At 43.9% G+C, this 19,845-nt stretch overlaps 1 protein-coding gene across 1 annotated transcript in view; it reads left to right on the top strand.

Moving 5' to 3' along the window:
* NME7 (NME/NM23 family member 7) overlaps nt 1-19,845 on the top strand; it is a 288,737-nt gene that overhangs the window by 69,986 nt on the left and 198,906 nt on the right. Inside the window, exons 3-4 of the mRNA XM_089668274.1 lie at nt 11,985-12,151; nt 14,539-14,649. Of these exons, the coding sequence (XP_089524400.1) occupies nt 11,985-12,151; nt 14,539-14,649 (278 nt within the window). The remainder of the gene's footprint in view (nt 1-11,984; nt 12,152-14,538; nt 14,650-19,845) is intronic.

The following is a 19,845-nucleotide window of genomic DNA, read 5'->3' as shown; positions in this document are numbered from 1 at the left end:
CATGCTTGTATCTTCCAGTACAGTGTCTCAAAACAATTAAAAACTTGTGCTTGGTGTCCCCCACCCCTATGCACTCCTCACTCACCAGATAAGTTGGACTCTTAGCTTCTTAGCTTTTTGGGCTCAAGAGTCAAAATCACATTTCTTTGGTGAGGTGTGATCTTGGGTATTTCCAGGGTTCCTTCACAATATTTAATTGAATCCACAGCTGGTATGTAAAAAGGCTCAGCTTATTGATGGATCTCACTTGTCAAAAGTTATGAACCAACGGAAAGGAGAAAAGTTCTCATAGTGTAGTATTGTTAATCCATGTTTAATAAATTCAATAATATTACACTCACAGTTTGTTATAAAGCAATTAGTATACATATTGCAGGGGTACGGTATTCTAAAATGTCTCTGGAGTACTGCTGGTTCTCGCGCGCTCCACTCACCGACATGAAATTTGAGGACGCCATTTAAGAGGGGCGAAACATGTTGATGCAATTTCCGGTTCCGGTTTGTACGAGTGATGTCACGTCCGGTGAGTTGAGCGCACACGAACCAGCAGCGCTCCAGAGCCATTTTAGGATACCACACCTCTGCAATATATATACTAATTGTTTTATAACAAAATGTGAGTGTAATGCTCCCTCCAGTAAGTAGTGCCATTCTTCCAATGCTGCCTTGATGGCTAGTAACTCTCTGTCTCCCACATCATAATTTCTTTCAGAGACACTGAATTTCCTGGAGAAAAATGCAACAGGATGCAGAAGGGATTTAAGTCCCTGTCTTTGTGACAATATGGCTCCTACCGCGTTCTCCGAAGCGTCCACTTCAAGGACAAAGGCTAGAGCAGGGTCTGGATGCTTCAAGATAGGTGCGGAGGTGAACATGATTTTTAATTGCTCAAAGGCTGCTTGGGCCTCAGGAGTCCACTTGAAGGGAATATGCTGCCTGGTGAGCTGTGTCACTGGTGCGATGATTCCAGAGAGGTTTTTGATAAATTTCCTATAGAAATTTGCAAACCCTATAAAGCGCTGCACTGCTTGCCTGTCTCCTGGAATGGTCCATTCTAAGACGGCAGACACCTTTTGGGGGTCCATAGAGATGCCCTCAGAAGTGATAACAAGCCCAAGGAACTGGATGGATTGCCTCTCAAATTCGCATTTCTCGGCCTTTGCGTAGAGGCGATGCTGGCGTAGTCTATCCAGAGTTTTCTTTACGTGATCCCGATGACTTTCTATAGAACTGGAGAAAACCAGGATGTCATCCAGATAAACGATGAGGAATAGATCCAGATAGTCCCGAAATACATCATTTACTAGGTGTTGGAAGGTTGCTGGGGCATTACAGAGACTAAAAGGCATTACCAGATATTCAAAATGCTCAAATCGGGTTCGAAAGGCCATTTTCCATTCGTCATCTTCACAAATTCTCACTAGGTTGTAAGCGCCCCTCAGATCCAATTTTGAGAAGAAACATGCTCCTCGCAGCCTTTGAAATAATTTGGGGATTAGAGGAAGAGGATAACAATTCTTGACCGTTATCTTGTTTAGGTCACAGTAGTCTACACAAGGTCTAAGAGTGTGATCCTTCTTCTCAACAAAGAAGATGCTGGCTCCTGCTGGTGATGTAGAAGGCCGAATAAACCCTTTTCCCAAACTTTTGTCTATATACCCCCGGAGGACTCCTAATTCGAGTTCGGATAAGTTCGGGTAAATTTGACTGAAAGGAATTTCGGCGCCGGGCAGAAGCTCAATCAGGCAATCATAGGAACGATGAGAAGGAAGGGTATTGGCACTCTTTTTATTGAAAACGTCCAGATACTCGTGATACACCACAGGAACGAGTTTCATGGTTTCAGGATCAGAGTGAATACTGAGAAGAGGAGTTGCTACACTTGTTTCTTTAGGAGTGCAGTGAGTCAGACAATATTCTGAAGGGAAGAAGATTTCTCCAGACAACCAATTGATGGTTGGGTTGTGCGCTCTTAGCCAAGGCATGCCGAGAATAACTGGAAAAATCGGGGAGGTAATAACATCCAGACATAGAAATTCCTGGTGTCCTGAAGGAGAGTAGCAGAATATTGGCATGGTTTCTTGTGTTACAGGGCCAGAACTGATACCAGACCCATCTGCCAGATGAACTGCAAGTCTTTGTGCTTTGGTACGGAGTGGAATCTTATTCTGGGTAGCGAAGTGCACATCCATAAAACAACTGCAAGCACCCGAGTCTATGATGGCCGGAACCGTGATTGTCCTTTCGGCCAGTTGTAGGTGCAGATGAAAGGAGAGGTGCATTCGACTTGTCCCTTGGGGGTGCATTATATAAAAACAGTTGGGAGAGGACTTATGAGGTTTTATCGAGCAGGTTGCCGCAAAATGACCTGCATCACCACAGTAGAGGCAGAGGTTGGATTTCTGCCGTCGAAGGCGTTCTGCTGCGGATAACTGTGGTCTCCAAAAGCTTCTCCTAGCTGGATTGTGGGCGATTCTGATGGAACAACATTCGTGGAGGGCACGGAGGGCCCAATTTCTGAGCATATCAGAATCTTCCCGTTAGTCCTCTCATCCTGTCTTTCCCGAATCCAACGGTCAATGTGGATCGTCAGGTCTATCAGACTCTCCAATCTGGTTGGTACCCCCACTCGGGCCAGCTCATCCTTCAGGGTATCAAAAATACCAAGACGGAACTGATAGCGGAGAGCAGACTTGTTCCACTGAGTATCAGCACTTCAGATGCGGAAATCAGTGACATATTCCTCCACAGGCCTCTGGCTTACTGAGCATAGATTCAGTGGTTTGGTGCCGGAAAGGATCAGCATAGATTTGTGCCATTGCTGTAAAAAACGAGTCCACTGAAGTTAGGGCCGGATCATGTTGTTCACGGAGGTGGTATGCCCAGGACTGAGGTTCATTCCTAAGAAGCGTGATGATAAATCCCACCTTAGTATTTGGTGAAGAGAAGGTCCTGGGGAGCAGGGAAAAATATAACTCACAGGAATTACGAAAAGTCCTGAACTTCCGGCGGTCTCCTGTAAAGAACTCAGGCGTAGGCACCCGGGGTTCCGGTAGGGCAGGGGTTTCAAAGATCATACTGGTCTCCGTTTGAGTGGCTGCATCAAAGGCTGCCTTGAGATCTGTGTCTGTGAGGACATTAGAGTCGGTTAGCAGTTTACTCTCCAGATGCTCGAAGTTTTTCTGCAGGTCTTATATCACGTTAAACAAGGTAGTTACTGATTGGCGAATGTCCCCCAGTTGCGAGGCCTCCCTTTCAGACTCTATCATTGGCTGACTGGTACTGTCACGTACCTGATGGGAGACTGAAATGACGAGGTCGGCCTCACTTGTGTCACTAGTCCTGACCCCGCTGGAGTAGGAACAGAGGGAGTCTAGGACCCAGGGGAACAAGAGTGCCAGTAGTTGTTGTTTGCAGCTTTTGCTAATGAAAAACTTTGGAAGGCTGATGATCCTCTGATCTTGGCACAGTAGTAGTAGGAAGAGCAGGTTTTGCAGATTGCCAGGCATGCACCAGAGCAAGGCAGGTAGTGAGGACAAGAGACAGGAGCAATGTCATTGACTAGCCAGGGTCATCAACAGTCGGGCAGCACGGTACAGACTCAGAAGGAAAAGCCAAGGTCAGGAGCAGAGCCGAAGTCAGGAACCAGTATCAGGAGAGCAATCAGAATCAGGTGAGGAACAAGCCGGGTCAGCAACAAAGGAATCATACAGGAACAAGCAGGACACGGGGGAGCTGAAGACCAGTCAGCACTGAACATGAGCAGAGACACTCCTTAAGTAGGCCGTCTGATGCCAATCTTCGCCGTGCGTGTGCGTGATTGCACATTTCCGGTCACGATTCGTCTTGCCGGAAATCTCTTACACTTCTATAGTTGGGAAGATACTGGAGAGTTTAATAAAAAAAACACATAGATGAATTCTTGCAAGAAAAATATATTTTAGGTAACAGCATGTTTCATGAAAGACAGAAGTAGTCAAACAAAACCTTGGACAAAGGAGTGGCTATGAATATAATATACTTAGATTTTGCAAAAGCATTTGACACAGTTCCCCACACAAGTCTACAGGCTTGGAAAAATCAATTGTAAATGGATAGAAAACTGGCTAAAAGATCGTATTCAGAGAGTAGTAGTTAATGATTCATACTCTGAATGGTCTAGGGTTGTCAGTGGTGTACCCCAAGGTTCAGTGTTGGGACCCTTACTTTTTAATACATTTATAAATTATATAGTGTCTGAGATTAAAAGTACTATTTCCGTGTTTGCGGATGACACCAAGCTATGCAGTGGAATAATGTTCTTACAGGATGTCTCCAATTTACAAACCGATCTCAATGCACTGTTTAATTGGGCAACTATGTGGCAAATGAGGTTTAATCTTGATAAATGTAAAGTTATGCACTTGGGGGCTAAGAATATGCATGCATCATACATACTAGATGGAGCACAACCGGGGGAATCAATAGTGGAGAAGGATATGGGTGTTTTGGTAGATCAGCAATGCCAAGCTGCAGTTTCAAAAGCAAGCAAAATCCTTTCTTATATTAAAGTGGTTCTAAAGGCTCAAGGTTTTTTACCTTCATGCAGTCTATGCATGAAGGTAAAAAACATTCTCTGTGCAGCATCCCCTCCAGCTCCCCCTAATACTCACCTAAGCCCCCTCTCAATCCAGCGATGTGCACTGGGGTCTCGGCTATCCCGGGTCTCCCTCCCCTCATTGGCTGAGACAGAAGCGGGAGCCATTGGCTCCCACTGCTGTCAATCACAGCCAGTAGGCCAATGAGGAGAGGGGGGGGGGGCAGGGCCGAGCCACGGCTCCATGTGTGAATGGATACAAGGAGTAGCGGCTACCCCCATAGCAAGCTGCTTGCTGTGGGGGCACCCGACAGGAGGGAGGGGCCAGGAGCGCTGCTGGGGGACGCAAGAGGAGGAGGATCCTGGCTGCTCTGTGCAAAACCACTGCAAAGGACAGGTAAGTATGACGTTTGTTATTTAAAAAAAAAAGAATAACTTTAGGAGAGGTATAGATTCCAGAGAGAGAGAGATATAGTTTTACCCCTGTATAAATCATTAGTAAGACCTCATCTGGAATACGCAGTTCAGTTATGGGCACCAATTCACAAAATTCACAAATCGGGGAACAGGAGACAGTGCAGAGAAAAGCAATCAAACTGATAAGAGGCATGGAGGAGCTCAGCTATGAGGAAAGATTAGAGGAACTTAATTTATTCTCTCTTGAGAAGAGGAGATTAAAGTGGGATATGATCAACATGTATAAATACATAAGTGGTTCATATAGTGAACACAGTGTAGAGTTGTTCACCCTGAGGTAATCAGAGGACAATGGGGCACTCTTTGCGTCTGGAGGAAAATATATTAAATCTCCAAATACAGAAAGGCTTCTTCACAGTAAGCACAATGAAAATGTTGAATAGACTCCCTCAAGAGATGGTTCTGGCCAGTTCAGTGGATTGTTTTAAAAAAGGCCTGGATTATTTCCTAAATGTACATAATCTAACTGGATGCTAATATATAAATGTAAAGTTGATCCAGGAAATATCCGGGGGGGGGGGGATCAGGAAGAATTTTTTTCCCCTGCTGTAACAAACTGTATCAAGCTTTATTGTTTTTTTTTTTTTTATAACTTTGGTTTTATTAAAAATTTTGCATAAGTAACAAAAACATTACATCAGAGTATACTGGTTTTGAACATGGGTATAGACAGTGGGAGGGTATAACCTCCACTACCTTCCAAGGACCATACATAGGAAGACATTACATGTTCCAAATCCTTGCTATAGTAACAGATATATATTGGTTAATAAGATTCTTGCCAAGAACAATGCAGGTTCACTATCCGATTGGGTTATCCCCGTATAGGGGGAAACCAATCCCAGTTTCCTATCAGACATACTGTAGAGAAATAAAGAAGAGAGGAGGGAAAATAAGTTAGGCTAGAAAGCGTAGGGTAAGGCATATGCATGATAAGGAGAGATGTGAAGAGAGGCACAGTAGATACCTGTGTGTACAAAGTGCTGATCCTAGTAGGAATACCGTACCGTGATGGTAGAAGAGAGTGGCTTTCTAATGGGCTTTGACCAAAAGTTGACCGTGAACATGGTAAAAAAGAGGATAAGGAAGAGGGAATGGGTTTATTGTAATTGTTGTGATCTAGTATCATTAAGCCATATTTGCCAGTGGCGGAAGAATTTCGGTAGAGACTGATGAGCTTTTGCAAAAAGAAATTCCATCAGACAGTGTTCATTCAAATTGGCTATAACTGAGTGTAGTGAGGACATTTTGGGGCTTTTCTAAATTTTAGCTATAGAGAGACGTGGTGCAATGAGAATATGTGTCAAAATAGGGTGAAGTACTGATGGCCATGCCTGAAGGCCAAGTCCAAAGAGAGCCACCTCAGGAGTAAGGTCAGTAGTAATCTTGGTCAAACCCTGAATAAACTCTGAGATATCTTTCCAGAAGGTACATACAAGTGGGCATGACCACCACATGTGGAGGAGAGATCCCTCAAGACCGCAGTTCCTCCAGCATTCCAGAGTCGAGTTGGGGTAGATGGCAGCAAACTTTCTTGGGGTGAAGTACCATCTGTGGTAAATTTTCATAGCGGATTCCCAGTAGGAACTATTTCTAGAGAAAACGGTGTATGGAGAGCGTGGTACCACATGGAGATAGGAACCTCAATTTGTATAGTTGTTTCCCAGTATGCCATGGCTGGAGATTTAGAGCTGGAATCTGGTTTTACAAGAGTGTCATAGATTGTGAATATTCCTTTCTGTATGGGCTTAGTGGAGTTGTAGAACAGTAGGAGATCTCTCGTCATGGTGGATGTTACAATGGGAACTTTAGAGAGGATATGTCGTATGCGTAGGTATATGTAGAAGTCTTTATTGCTCAGATGGAATTTTTTGAAGATCTGTCGAAAGGATAGGAGGCCTTGGCTTGAGAACAGTGTCCCGATGTTTTGCATACCCGCAGCAACCCAGTGGTGGAGAGTTAGGTCGGAGGAAAGTAGTTTTAGCGATAATAATGGTATATTGTGTAAATCTTTGGAGTGTAGGCCATTTGAGGATTGTAAGAAGGAAGTCCAGGAATTGGTGGTGGCTTGAATGGTGATGAAAAAGGAACAAGGAAAGTGATGTCCCAGGCAAAGAGCACCTAACAGGAGTTCGGGTTGTGAGTTCAGTGCGGTTGTTTCGATTTGCTGCCAGGGGATTTGAGGGTTTTAGTTTGGTCCAGAATGGTAGCCTAGAAGTATTTCCTGACATCCAGAGCTCCCAATCCATTTAAATTTTTAGGAAGACATAGTGTGGAGGCTTTTAATCTTGGCTTTTTGCCAGCCCAAATGAAGTACTTGATAATGGACTGCAGCTCTTGTTGATCAGATACTAAAATACAAATTGGCAAAGTCCTGAAAAAGTAGAGGAGGTGAGGTAATAGAAACATCTTGGCGAGCGCTATACGTCCTGTCCAAGAAGCCTTGATGGTGGTGAGGTCTTTGCTGAGACTTTGAAGTTTAGTAACTACTACAGATAGATTAGTTCGTAGGAGATTAGAGAAAGGAGCAATGAACTGGATACCCAAGTATGTCATGGAAGAGTTCGGTGCCCAGTAGAAGGGGGAAATCTTGGTAATGGGCTCTTTAGTGTCTGTCGGTAGGGAGACTCCCAACATAGCAGATTTGATATGGTTAAGTTTATAAAGAGAGATGTTAGAGAACTGATCAAGGAGTGAGCATAAGTGGGGCAAGAAATGTTCCAGTTCTGTCAAAGATATAATATCGGCAGAATATAGGCCTATTTTATGTGACGTGTGACCGACTTCTATTCCTGTAATCTGCAGATGGGTACGTATGGCCTGTGCTAGGGGTTCTATCACCATGGCAAAGATCAAGGGTGAGAGAGGACATCCCTGGCGTGTGCCATTTGTTATCTGAAAGGGGTCTGATAATAGATCTGAAGTCCAAATGTTGGCACTAGGAGTTGAGTACAGCCCCATGATGGCCTGGAGGAGAGTACCAGAAATGCTGAATTTTAGGAGTACTGCCTCTAGGTATTGCCTGTGAACACGGTCAAACGCCTTCTCCACGACTAAGGAGATGAGCAGAGAAGGCAAGTGATGGTGCTCGGCCCATTGGATGAGGTTGAGGTACTGCCTAGTGCCGTCTGAGGATTGTCTGTTGGGTATAAAACCTTCTTGGTCAGGATGAATAAGATGTGACATATGAGAGGCTAAACAGGAAGCAAGTAATTTAGCGTATTTTTACATCTGTATTGAGAAGCGAAATTGGGCGGTAGTGTGCCGGGTCGTGGGAGGACTTACCCAGTTTAGGGATGGTGACAATGATGGCTTCTAGAGATTCGGATGGGATGTCTCCTGTGGCTAGAAATCTATTAAGAGAGTTTTTTAAGTGAGGTATTAGTTGGTCAGGGTAGGTTCGGTAATATTCATTACAAAACCCATCCGGTCCTGGGGCTGTGTTGGTAGGTAAAGATTTAATGGCAGTCCTAAGTTTCAACTCAGTGAAGGGTTGAGAGATCTGTTGTAGTTGATTAGTCATTAAGGGTGGGAGTTGCAAGGGTTCTAAGAATGTCCTGGTTTCTGTGATATTGGGTTGAGGACTAGAAGAGGAAGAGTTGAGGTTGCATAGTTTCGAATAGAAAGAGGAAAATACATTGGCTATATCTTTAGAATTAGCCTGTCTCTTCCTGGTGGAATCCACCAGATACAAAATTTTGGTTTGGGCAACCTTACGCTTGTACTGTTGTGCCAAAAATTTGCCAGACTTGTTTCCTTGAGCATAAGGCATAAGGCGAAGGCATTGGACATAAAAATCAAAGCCAGTGCGAAGGTACGAGCTAAGGGAAGTACGGGCAGAGCGTAGTTCAGTCATGAGAGAGTCATTGGAAGTAAGTTTATGACGGGCCTCGAGCGAGCGAATGTGGGCTAGATGGGTATTAATGGTCGTTTCCCATTTCCTCTTCTCCCGGACACCAAATTTAATACAGAGGACCCTTATGACAGACTTATGAGCGTTCCATAAAATAGTGGGGTTAGAAACAGAACCTAGGTTAGTGGCATAATACGCCTCAATTTCTGATTTGATCTGTTGTTGATACTCCGGGTGACTGATGAAAGACGTGTTCATACGCCAGATAGAGTGGCCTTTGGTATTATTGATAGGTGAGAGAGTAATTGATACGGGGGGCAAGATCAGACCAGGAGATAATTCTAATTTCAGATAGAACATTTTGAAGCAGCCATTTGGAGGTCAAGAACAGATCTATGCGTGAGTAGGTTTTTTGAGTAGCTGAGTAAAAGGAGGAATCTTTCTCCGTGTCATGTTGGCATCTCCAGGGATCATAGAGATCTTCATGGGTTAATAGTGAGGAAAGGGCAGTAGATCTGCGTTGTTTAGTACAGGAGGTATCTAGGGATATATCAATGAATTAATTGAAATCACCACAGATGATAATTTGATCTTTTGTAAAATGGAGTTTTTGCATAACTGTGGTATAGAAAGACTTCTGGCCTGAGTTAGGGGCATAGATGTTAACTATCACTAGGGGGTAATTGTTAAGTGTAGCTGAGAGAATCAAAAACCTCCCGAGGGGTCTTGTTCTACATTATGGAGGAGAAATAAGACAGAGGATCATACAGCTATCATGATTGATTAAGGATTGTTAAGGCCATTGGTATTTAGAGAGAGCATTTTAAGTGCCATATGATCAGGGAGATGCCAACGGGAGGGGGAGAGAGAAAGACTCTGCTCTTAATTCAATGAAACGAGGTACACAGGTAGAATATTGTACTGGCAAGTTACAAACTCAGTTAATAATAATAAACTGTTGAGTACACAAAAATAGTACAGTTGTCAATCAGAAGATTGCAATGCGGTTCAATATATGAAACAAGAAACAACAAAGAATAGAAATATACAACAAAACACTGGTGTGCATAGCACACTACTACCTTGGGGAGTGGAAAAAAGTGGTGTCAACGACCACCCCCCCTTCACAGTAGTAAGTGTATACATTACAGCCTGCAGGCTTAAAGTGAAAACGTTAATAGCGTACACTAGGTGAACTGGAGGCTAATGCGAGGTCTTGGAATCCCATAGATCAGTGATCTTGGATGAAGGTTTAGGTTGAGGAGCAGGGGTCTGCTCGGCGCCATCTTGCTCTCCATGCTGTAGGGGTTTCATGTAGAAGTCTAAGAGACGGCGTGATCCCCGTGGCCGGGATCACTTTTGGGACATTCTCCGGTGGTTCCCCTGACAGAAACCCTCCAGTCCAGAGGGAATAGGAGCCTAGGTTGTGCTCAGGGATGCTCTGTGTTGCTGTGGAGGAGCTGAGTGCCTTCCTATGGATCAATTGTGGGTATAGGATTATGTATATAGGATTGTGTATTTTTTTTTTCACTTTTAATAGTTGAATTAGATGGAGGTGTGTCTTTTTTTTCAACCAGAGAAACTATGTAGCATGAATTCCTGTATGTCTATTGTTCCTTACAGCATTTTCTTCTAGACATTATAGATATATTAAAGGTTAACACCAATCTTACAGTTTTAGCACGAAATTCTGTTAGAAACTTGCATATAGCTATAATGAAAAGTAAAGGCTCTAGTGCAGTGTTCTCCAAGTTGCGGCCCGGGGGGGGGGGGGGAGGGGGGGGCAGATGTGGCCCTTTGCTTGTCCTGACTGCCCCTTGGCACACTATTCCTTCAATTTACACCATTGATGGGACAATATTCCTCCCACTGATGAAGATGAAACAGGAAGACACTTCTAAGTGCTGTATTCCAAGATCAATTTTTAATAAAAGCGGTTTAAAACACTTACAGTGTGGCAGTATAAACAGGCTCATAAGTAATCCGTCAATTCCGGGCATTTCCTCAAAGCAATGGAGCTGCTGTGCCATCCAGCAGCTGCAGGGGGAGCTTGAGACCAATCGGTCTTGAAGAAGGAGCTCTGCACATGCTCCAAAACGCATCACCACTCCATGCTTACAGCACTTCCAGTCCGTGGGCAGCGTGCGCTCCAGCGGTCCGGATAGAGCGGCGGCCATCTTTGACATATCTTCTCAAGCTCCCCTTACAGCTGCTGGCTGGCACAGTGGCTCCATTGCTTTGAGGAAATGCCCCGCAATTGACAGATTATTTATGAGACTGTTTATACTGCTACACTGTAAGTGTGTTTGACCACTTTTATTAAAAATTGATCTTGGAATATTGCACTTAGAAGCGCCTTCCTGTTTCATCTTCCTCTGCACAGAGTTTGTCTCCACTCTTCAGAAGTGCTGCTCAGTACCAGTTTTCCTACATATGATCCACCTCTGGCTGCTACTCATCCACAGTACTTTCCTCTGACGCACCCTGCTACCTATTCTACTTATTCCTCCCTCTGACACCTTTGATGGGGCACTGTTCCTCCCACTGACAACTTTGATGGGGTGCGATTCCTCCCACTGATGACACTGATGGGGCACTATTCCTCTCACTGACAACATCGATGGGGTATTAGTCCTCCCACTGATACCATTGATGAGACACTATTTCTCCCATTGACCACAATGATGGGGCACTATTCCCCCCACTGACACCATTGATGGGGCACTTCTGCCATTAACACCAGTGATGCTGCAGTATTCCCCCCACTCACATAATTTATGGGGCACTTTTCCTCCCACTGATACCATTGATGGGGCACTATTTCTCCAACTAAAACCAATGATGGGGCATTGTTTACTGCCACTGATGCCAGGGCATTTTCTACTCCCACTGGCCATAGTCTGCACCCCCACCCCCCAAAGCCTGAAGGATAGTAAACTGTCCCTTTGCTTAGACAATTTGGAAACCCCTGCTCTAGTAGAATAAAGACAACAAGGGTAATACACGCAACATTTACAAAGGCATTTATTTCATTGAGACTAATTTTTTTTCATTCCTGATGTATTTCTGTCATTACAGTATGATGTAAAGAATCATCGGGTTTTTTTAAGGCGGACCAAGTATGAAGCATTACGTAAAGAGGACTTATATGTTGGCAACAAAATAAATGTATTTTCTCGTCATCTTCATCTTGTTGACTATGGAGATCAATATACTGCCCGAAGGCTTGGCAGTAAAAAGGAAAAGTAAGTTTGATGAATTCAGCACAGTTTTCCTGTTTCCACCTAAGTAAAGATAGGCTTAATACTTTCATTTCAACTTCTGTGTTCATGGTACAGCATCAGAAGATAAAATCGGCTTACTATATAAATCCTGTTTTGTTTGTCACATTCCTAGCAAGTTGGGTCAGTAAGCTATGTTTCTTGCAGTTGGGACATTTTATTCCCAAACAGCAAAAGAAATGTTTGAGAGTGTTTTTGTTTTGGTTAATTAAAACAACCAATCAAATTATTATTTTTATTTTCCCAGTAAGCACTGGAACCATGAAAGTTAGGATCTGATTGGTTGTTGTAGGAAACAAGACTTTTTGGATCACCATATTCTTCAGGAAAAAAAAAATCATGTTATCACTTTTATTGTTCTGTATGGTGCTGGAGACATAAGATTAGGAATGTGATTGCTGTAAAGAACAAAAGCAGTTCTTCCTAGGAGTTCTTTTCATCCCAAAGTCCAGTAAATGTAAAATTGCAATGTTTTGCACACAAATACAAATTGCCTCAGTGATGTGAATATAAATTATAACCATTTTACCTTGATCAGTGATAATGTCTTTCTGTAGTGTATATAAATACATACATCTAGAAAAGTTGACAGATCTGAAAACTAGGACTAGGTCATGTTGCCCTTGTATACCAAATACTTAATAAAATTGAACAAACGGGAAAACTTTTTTTCATGTTGAGTAGAGTAAGGGAGGCTTATAACGCCTGTCAGCTTTTTTTGCCATCTGTGTTCCTATTGAGTAGGTTTCCCTTCAAAATGAACTAATCGCTGGTTGTAACAAGGGTCACCAAGACTAGTGTCCTCATGGGAAGGTGTTTCTTCTATTCTTGTTCTGGTGACAACCAAAATTGTTGGATTTTGCTAAACAATAGAAAGAGTGACTATCCCAAAATTGGAGTACCTGCAAGAAACCCAGAAAAGCCCAAGGAAAACAGGCAAACTCCATGCAGATCGTGTCTTAACCATGATACGAACCAGGGACCATAGTGCTGAAAGGCAGAAGTGCTAACCACAAAGTAATTGGGGTTGATTTATTAAAACTGGAGTGTGCAAGCTGTGCATGGTGGCCAACCAGCTTCTAACTTCAGTTTGTTCAATAAATCTTTGACAAAAAAACAAGAATGTGATTGGTTTCTATGCAAAGCTGCACCAGATTTTGCACTCCAGTTTTAGTAAGTCAACCCCATTATGTTAAACTGACAGCAGTCCTAGCGCTGATCCTGCCTCTACCATTCAGAGTGCTGCTATGCAGAGAATTGCTAGAAGATACATACATATTCAGGTACATATATTAGTTGTATTTAAAAATATATTGCATGTTTCAACAAATATATAAAGGCAGAATAGTATCCTTATATCTGTCTGGAGTTTAGCTTTACAGCTGATGTAAGTGATAAACAGTGTAAAAGTTGTCATTGAAAACAAAAGGTGGTAAGCTTACTATCCCTCCTGATTGATAAAATTAAAGGGGATGTATGGGTTTGTAAAAAGAAATATACATATTCACCTTTATGCTGCAGTATTGGTGTGATGCTGCAGTTGTCCCACATTGGCTCTAAGCCTGAGAATAACGTGACTGCTGTTCACTCAGTTCTCGGCTGGCTCTGAGCTGAGAGCAGTAACTGTCAGTCTGCTGTGCTCCTCCAGTGCTCATTGGGCTGGAGAGTGGGCTTGTGCAGCTGGGTTCAGTTAGTCACACTCGCAGAGGCGAAGCCAGCTGTCAGTCAGGCAGCTGGGTGGATCCGGACAATATTTTTTGGATCCTTCCAGAATCGTTAGCCTGCCACTTCAGCTTATAGATAGCAGCAGCCCACTATCAGCTGACTGTGGGTCAAAGGAGAGCAAAAGTAATTGCACTCCTGTGATCCACAAGAGATGTATGGCCAAAAAAGCTTAGGCCATAGTTTTCTTTTAAATATTGTCATTAATATACCAGTTCTGGTTCTGATGACCAATAAAATACTCTTTGTCAGTACTGAAAAAGCATTCATGTTTCATGAAAAGCTTCATAGACGTGTGTGTAACTTCCTCAAGTATGTATCAGAGTGGGATCTTTGAGTTCTAATTGTCTTATGACAGATAATAGTTTCCTGGAAGGCTGGTCAAATACACAACAATATAAGCAGTGATACAGATTACCATTGCTTATATATAGTAGCATATGACCTACAGATGTCCACACTGTCAGTCATCCTATAAAAAAAGTACTGTAGATACTGTATACTATGCAAATAATGAATGTTGGTTTTTATCTTTTCACCCACACTGATTGCTATATTTGTTAAAATTTAATTCATGTGATGTCTTGCAAAACGTAGATTTTTTCCCATCTGTATTTTTGTTCCTACAGAACTCTGGCTATGATTAAACCTGATGCCGTAAACAAAATGGGTTCAATTATTGAAGCAATTCTAGATTCCGGATTCACCGTAACAAAGGCAAAAATGGTTCAGCTTTCTCGGTAAGCATGTGCCTGAAGAAGTAATTCAGGTTAGAATACTAAGTAAAATGCAAAGCTTACAGAAAAGTTTACTAAAACCCTATGTCATACACAACTCAAAAAGTGCAAGTCTTTTGACACCTGTCTGCTTTGTGTGATTTTTTATTGTTTTATTTATTTTTTCAAAACATTGATCGAAGGCTCTTGCTGTGTTTGTTATCTGCAACTCACTATGACAATGGCCCACTATGTACTTTAGGGACACAGCTATCCAATCACCAAAAGGGGATTAGATTCTATCATGTGTTGCATTTCCTAATTTTTATCACTTCTCGACCTTTTGGTCAAGTGTAGTACCTGTTCTTATCAGTGTCCAGTAGGGGTGCTCTGCTGTTATTCTGACCTTTTGGCAGGGATGACTGGCTGTATAGTATGCCTGCTGATATGATGGGGGTCCTGAGGGACCTTCCTCGTGAGAAGGAACCTGAAGTAAGTGCCCACTTGGTAAGGTGGGGGTCGGTAGTACTTCCCTAGTGGAACCCAAGGGACCCAAGGGCCTCCTGATATGAGCTGCTACCTGGTCTGGTTGAGGGTTGGCAAGACGCAGAGCCCATGGTGTTAAGCACCCCCTGGGAGTGATGACTTGGGTGTGCTTTGAGTATTACTTTGGGTTTGGGACCCCACTGTGAGAATGAGCACTAGGCCACAATACCACATGCTTTGTTCTGCACCTCTCCTCATAGGCTTTGTATTTTGGCCAAGATTGGGGCATTTTTTGTTACCAGGCCGCAAGCACTAGCTATTGTATCATACACTGGCATGTTTTATTTATTTTTCTTTTTGTTTGTCATTACACTTCATATGTATGTCTTTTTTCACTCAGTAAGGAAGGTAGGGTTTGGGTCTTCAGGCCTGCCCTGAAGTCTATGGAGAAGATGTGTGGCCCTTAGGTCCCTTCATCCCCTGCCTGGGGTATCTCTTTGGGAGAGCCCCTTACCTAGTATTCTGTGATCGGCTTCAATAAGCTACAAGAGAGGGGCCCACCAGGCCTTTTGGTTAGGTAGACCAATGGGCCTTGCCCCATCAGGGGATTTGTGCCCGGGGGGGGTCAGGGAGGTCCTTCATTTTCAGGATGGTGGGAGGACATTTATGCCTTTAGTTATACCTTAAATTAATAAACGTATAGAAACAGGGGTAAAAGCAGTATTTTATGAAAAAATGGCGTAATATACAGTGATTTAGCAAACGGAATGTCATCCAGTTGGGGTTTACAAGTACTTTAATGCAGGACGGCAAAGAAATGGGAACTTTTTTCACAAATTATGGGATTATATGGGAAACATTTGTTTGTCAATATTATGTTTGCAACCATTTGGATTCAGTAAGTACAGGTGAAACTCGAAAAATTAGAATATCGTGTAAAAGTTCATTTATTTCAGTAATGCAACTTAAAAGGTGAAACTAATATATGAGATAGACTCATTACATGCAAAGCAAGATAGTTCAAGCCGTGATTTGTCATAATTGTGATGATTATGGCTTACAGCTCATGAAAACCCCAAATCCACAATCTCAGAAAATTAGAATATTACATGCAATCAATAAAACAAGGATTGTACATAGAACAATATCGGACCTCTGAAAAGTATAAGCATGCATATGTACTCAGTACTTGGTTTGGGCCCCTTTTGCAGCAATTACTGCCTCAATGCGGCGTGGCATGGAAGCTATCAGCCTGTGGCACTGCTGAGGTGTTATGGAAGACCAGGATGCTTAATAGTGGCTTTCAGCTCTTCTGCATTTTTCAGTCTCGTTTCTGTCATCTTTCTCTTGGCAATGCCCCATAGATTCTCTATGGGGTTCAGGTCAGGCGAGTTTGCTGGCCAATCAAGCACAGTAATCCCACGGTCAGTGAACCAGGTTTTGGTGCTTTTAAAGTGTGGGCAGGTGACAAGTCCTGCTGGAAAATGAAGTCAGCATCCCCATAAAGCTTGTCTGCAGAAGGAAGCATGAAGTGCTCCAAAATCTCCTGGTAGACGGCTGCATTGACACTTGCCTTAACGAAGCACAGTGGACCAACACCAGCAGATGACATGGCTCCCCAAATCAACACAGACTGTGGAAATGTCACACTGGACTTCAAGCATCTTGCAGTGTGTGCCTCTCCATTCTTCCTCCATACTCTGGGTCCTTGGTTTCCAAATGAGATGCAAAATTTGCTCTCATCAGAAAAGAGGACTTTGGACCACTGAGCAACAGAGCAGGTCTGTTTTTCTTTAGCCCAGGTAAGACTCTTCTGACGTTGTTTGTTGTTCAGGAGCGGCTTGACAAGAGGAATACGACATTTGAAGCCCATGTCCAGGATCCGTCTGTGTGTGGTGGCTCTTGATGCACTGACTCCAGCCTCAGTCCACTCCTTGTGAAAGTCCCCAACACTTTTGAATGGCCTTTTCCTAACAATCCTCTCCAGGCTACGGTCATCCCTGCTGCTTGTGCACCTTTTTCTTCCACACTTTTCCCTTCCACATAACTTTCTATGAATGTGCTTTGATACAGCACTTTGGGAACATCCAACTTCTTTTGCAATTACCTTTTGAGGCTTTCCCTTCTTATGGAGGGTGTCAGTGATGGTTTTCTGCACAACTGTCAGGTCAGCAGTCTTTCCCATGATTTTGATTCCTACTGAACCAGACTGAGAGACCATTTAAAGGCTCAGGAACCCTTTGCAGGTGTTATGGCTTAATTAGCTGATTAGAGTGGGACACTTTGAGCCTAGAATATTGCACCTTTTCACAATGTTCTAATTTTCTGAGATTGTGGATTTGGGGTTTTCATGAGCTGTAAGCCATAATCATCACAATTATGACAAATAATGGCTTGCATTATCTTGCTTTGCATGCAATGAGTCTATCTCATATATTAGTTTCACCTTTTAAGTTTCATTACTGAAATAAATTAACTTTTGCACGATATTCTAATTTTTTGAGTTTCACCTGTAGATTGAATCTTAAATCAGGTATGTCAGGTATGAGTTGTTATGCAAATAGAAAAATGAAAAGGGCGCACTGACCTAGTGCATTATCGTTTAAAATATTTATTGAAGAGTGTGCATGCGCGGCCGCCGGGATCGGATGTCCCGGCATTAGCTCCGCACATCTCCGGTGCCAATAGCAGCCCATATAAGGGCATAGTGCTGCCTCGCTCCCGGGGCCCCCCCCTGTCCTGAACCGGACCTCGGGCACTCAAAATAATGCCCGGAAAAACGGCGGTGAAGAGCCGTGGAGGCTCCCAGATGCAGCTCCCTGCGGGGACTGGGAGATCTAAGGTGGCGGCCGGATCGGCGCCCTTGGCTCCTGAGAGAGGCCCTTCTGCCTCTCTCACGGCAGCACCTCTCCACACACTGGACCAAGGAGGATTGCAGCAGCATCACCAGCTGGGGTGAGTGACTCCCTGCAGTCCCCCCAGTCACCTTCCAGCCCTGTACCACCAGAGTCCCAGGCTTCGGCCTGTTTCTTGGGTTGTGACTCCCCTGCCTTCTCACCCTTGAGCAGCAAGATCGCTGCCATTTTTTCCAGCCAGCATAGCGGTCCAGAGCCCGCATATGACAGCCCGGCTTCCTCGCCAACAATTCCTCCTGACCCGCCTCTATATTCGGGTGACGCGACTTTAATAGCTCTGTTCGCAGATTTTCTGCAACGCGAACTGGACAGAGCTACCTCAAAATTGGTGGCTGACCTTAAGCAGGATTTTCAGGTCTTGGGCCACCGTCTGGACAGTATCGAGGCTAAAGTTGATGTGACAGCCCATAGTGTCTCCCAAAATTCTAACATGATCACCGACTTGCAAGATCGCCTGGAGGAAGCATACTCTAAAATTGATGATTTGGAGAATCGGGCCAGACGATACAATTTTCGCATTCGATGACTCCCTGAGTCGGTTAAGGAGCTCACTAGCTGCGCACACACCCTCATGCGGTCTGCTTTGCCCGACATTGATGACCTTCATCTTGAGATAGATCGTATTCACAGGGCATTGATCCCCCCCCCCCCGGCAAGGGGGGCCTCCTAGACATATCATCGTCAAGCCTCATTTTTTCCAGGTCAAGGAAGCAGTAATGCGGTATGGCAGGGAGAATCCGGACCTAGAGCTTACGGGGCACAAGATACAAATCTTTGCTGATGTCTCTCCGGCCACTATCCAGAAGCGGCGATCCCTCAAGCCACTACTCTCTCACTTGGTTCAAAAGGGCATTAGATATTGTTGAGCCTACCCTTTTCGTCTGCAGTTCACTCTTAATGGAAAGTCCTTTGGGTTTGCTACATTCCAGGATGGCGAGGAGTTGCTGCTTCAGCTGGGTATTATCTCTCACAGTCCGGCATCCCATTCCCCTACGGGATCGGCTTCTCGACCTCTGCTGCTCCAGCCATTGTGGACTACACCATCATCTAAGAAGAGGGGGTCCCGGAACCCACCTGGGAAGATCTCTTGAACTTCCGTGTCCTTTTTGGGACTTTTCACTGTGATGTGTTGATTGGTGGTGGCCTCTCTGTGGCTCCTAAGAGCGTTGGCCGCTGCTGCTATGTTGGTGTGGGGGGATTGGCGGGGGGGCTGGGGGCGGGACTTGGAGTTTATATTGCATCTGTTTGCTGAATACCATTTCAACGGTTTCATTGTTGTGTTCTTATATTTTTATGCACTATACTTTTGATTTATTGCTGATGGGTTACTGTTACTGTCGTTGCCAGAGAGTGTCTTTGCGCTCTCCCTGACTGGAAGACTCTTCCCCGAGATCATCTCTCTGGGCAGATCCATTCCACCACAGGACTATTGCTCTGTATTTCCTGGTACATTGTTTGATTCATTTATATAGTATTGTTTTGTGTACCGCGGTTACTTGACATTCGGACTTTTGTGTTCCGAATGTCTTCTCCTTTCTCTTCCCTTTTTCTCCGATTTTTCTCTCTTTGTCTTTTTTTGTTCTTCTCTGGGGTCAGCTGGCAACATTTAAGGACTCTTAGGGACCTTTTCACTTTTCGGGAATGAGGGGTCTCTATCCTGATTAGCTCCTTATTTACTTATAATGTCTTCCATACGGTGAACTAGAGGAGGTATTCGTCTAATTTCTCACAATGTCCAAGGGCTTAATTCCCCATCCAAACGCATACAGGCCTTTAGCTCATACCACTCCCTTGGGGCAGATATAGTTGCCTTACAGGA

This window comes from Staurois parvus, unplaced genomic scaffold, assembly GCF_062004578.1.
Source record: "Staurois parvus isolate SC_StPar_1 unplaced genomic scaffold, SC_StPar_1.0 ptg000056l, whole genome shotgun sequence".
Taxonomy (NCBI): Eukaryota; Metazoa; Chordata; class Amphibia; order Anura; family Ranidae; genus Staurois; species Staurois parvus.
This window is presented reverse-complemented; position numbering and strand designations above follow the sequence as displayed.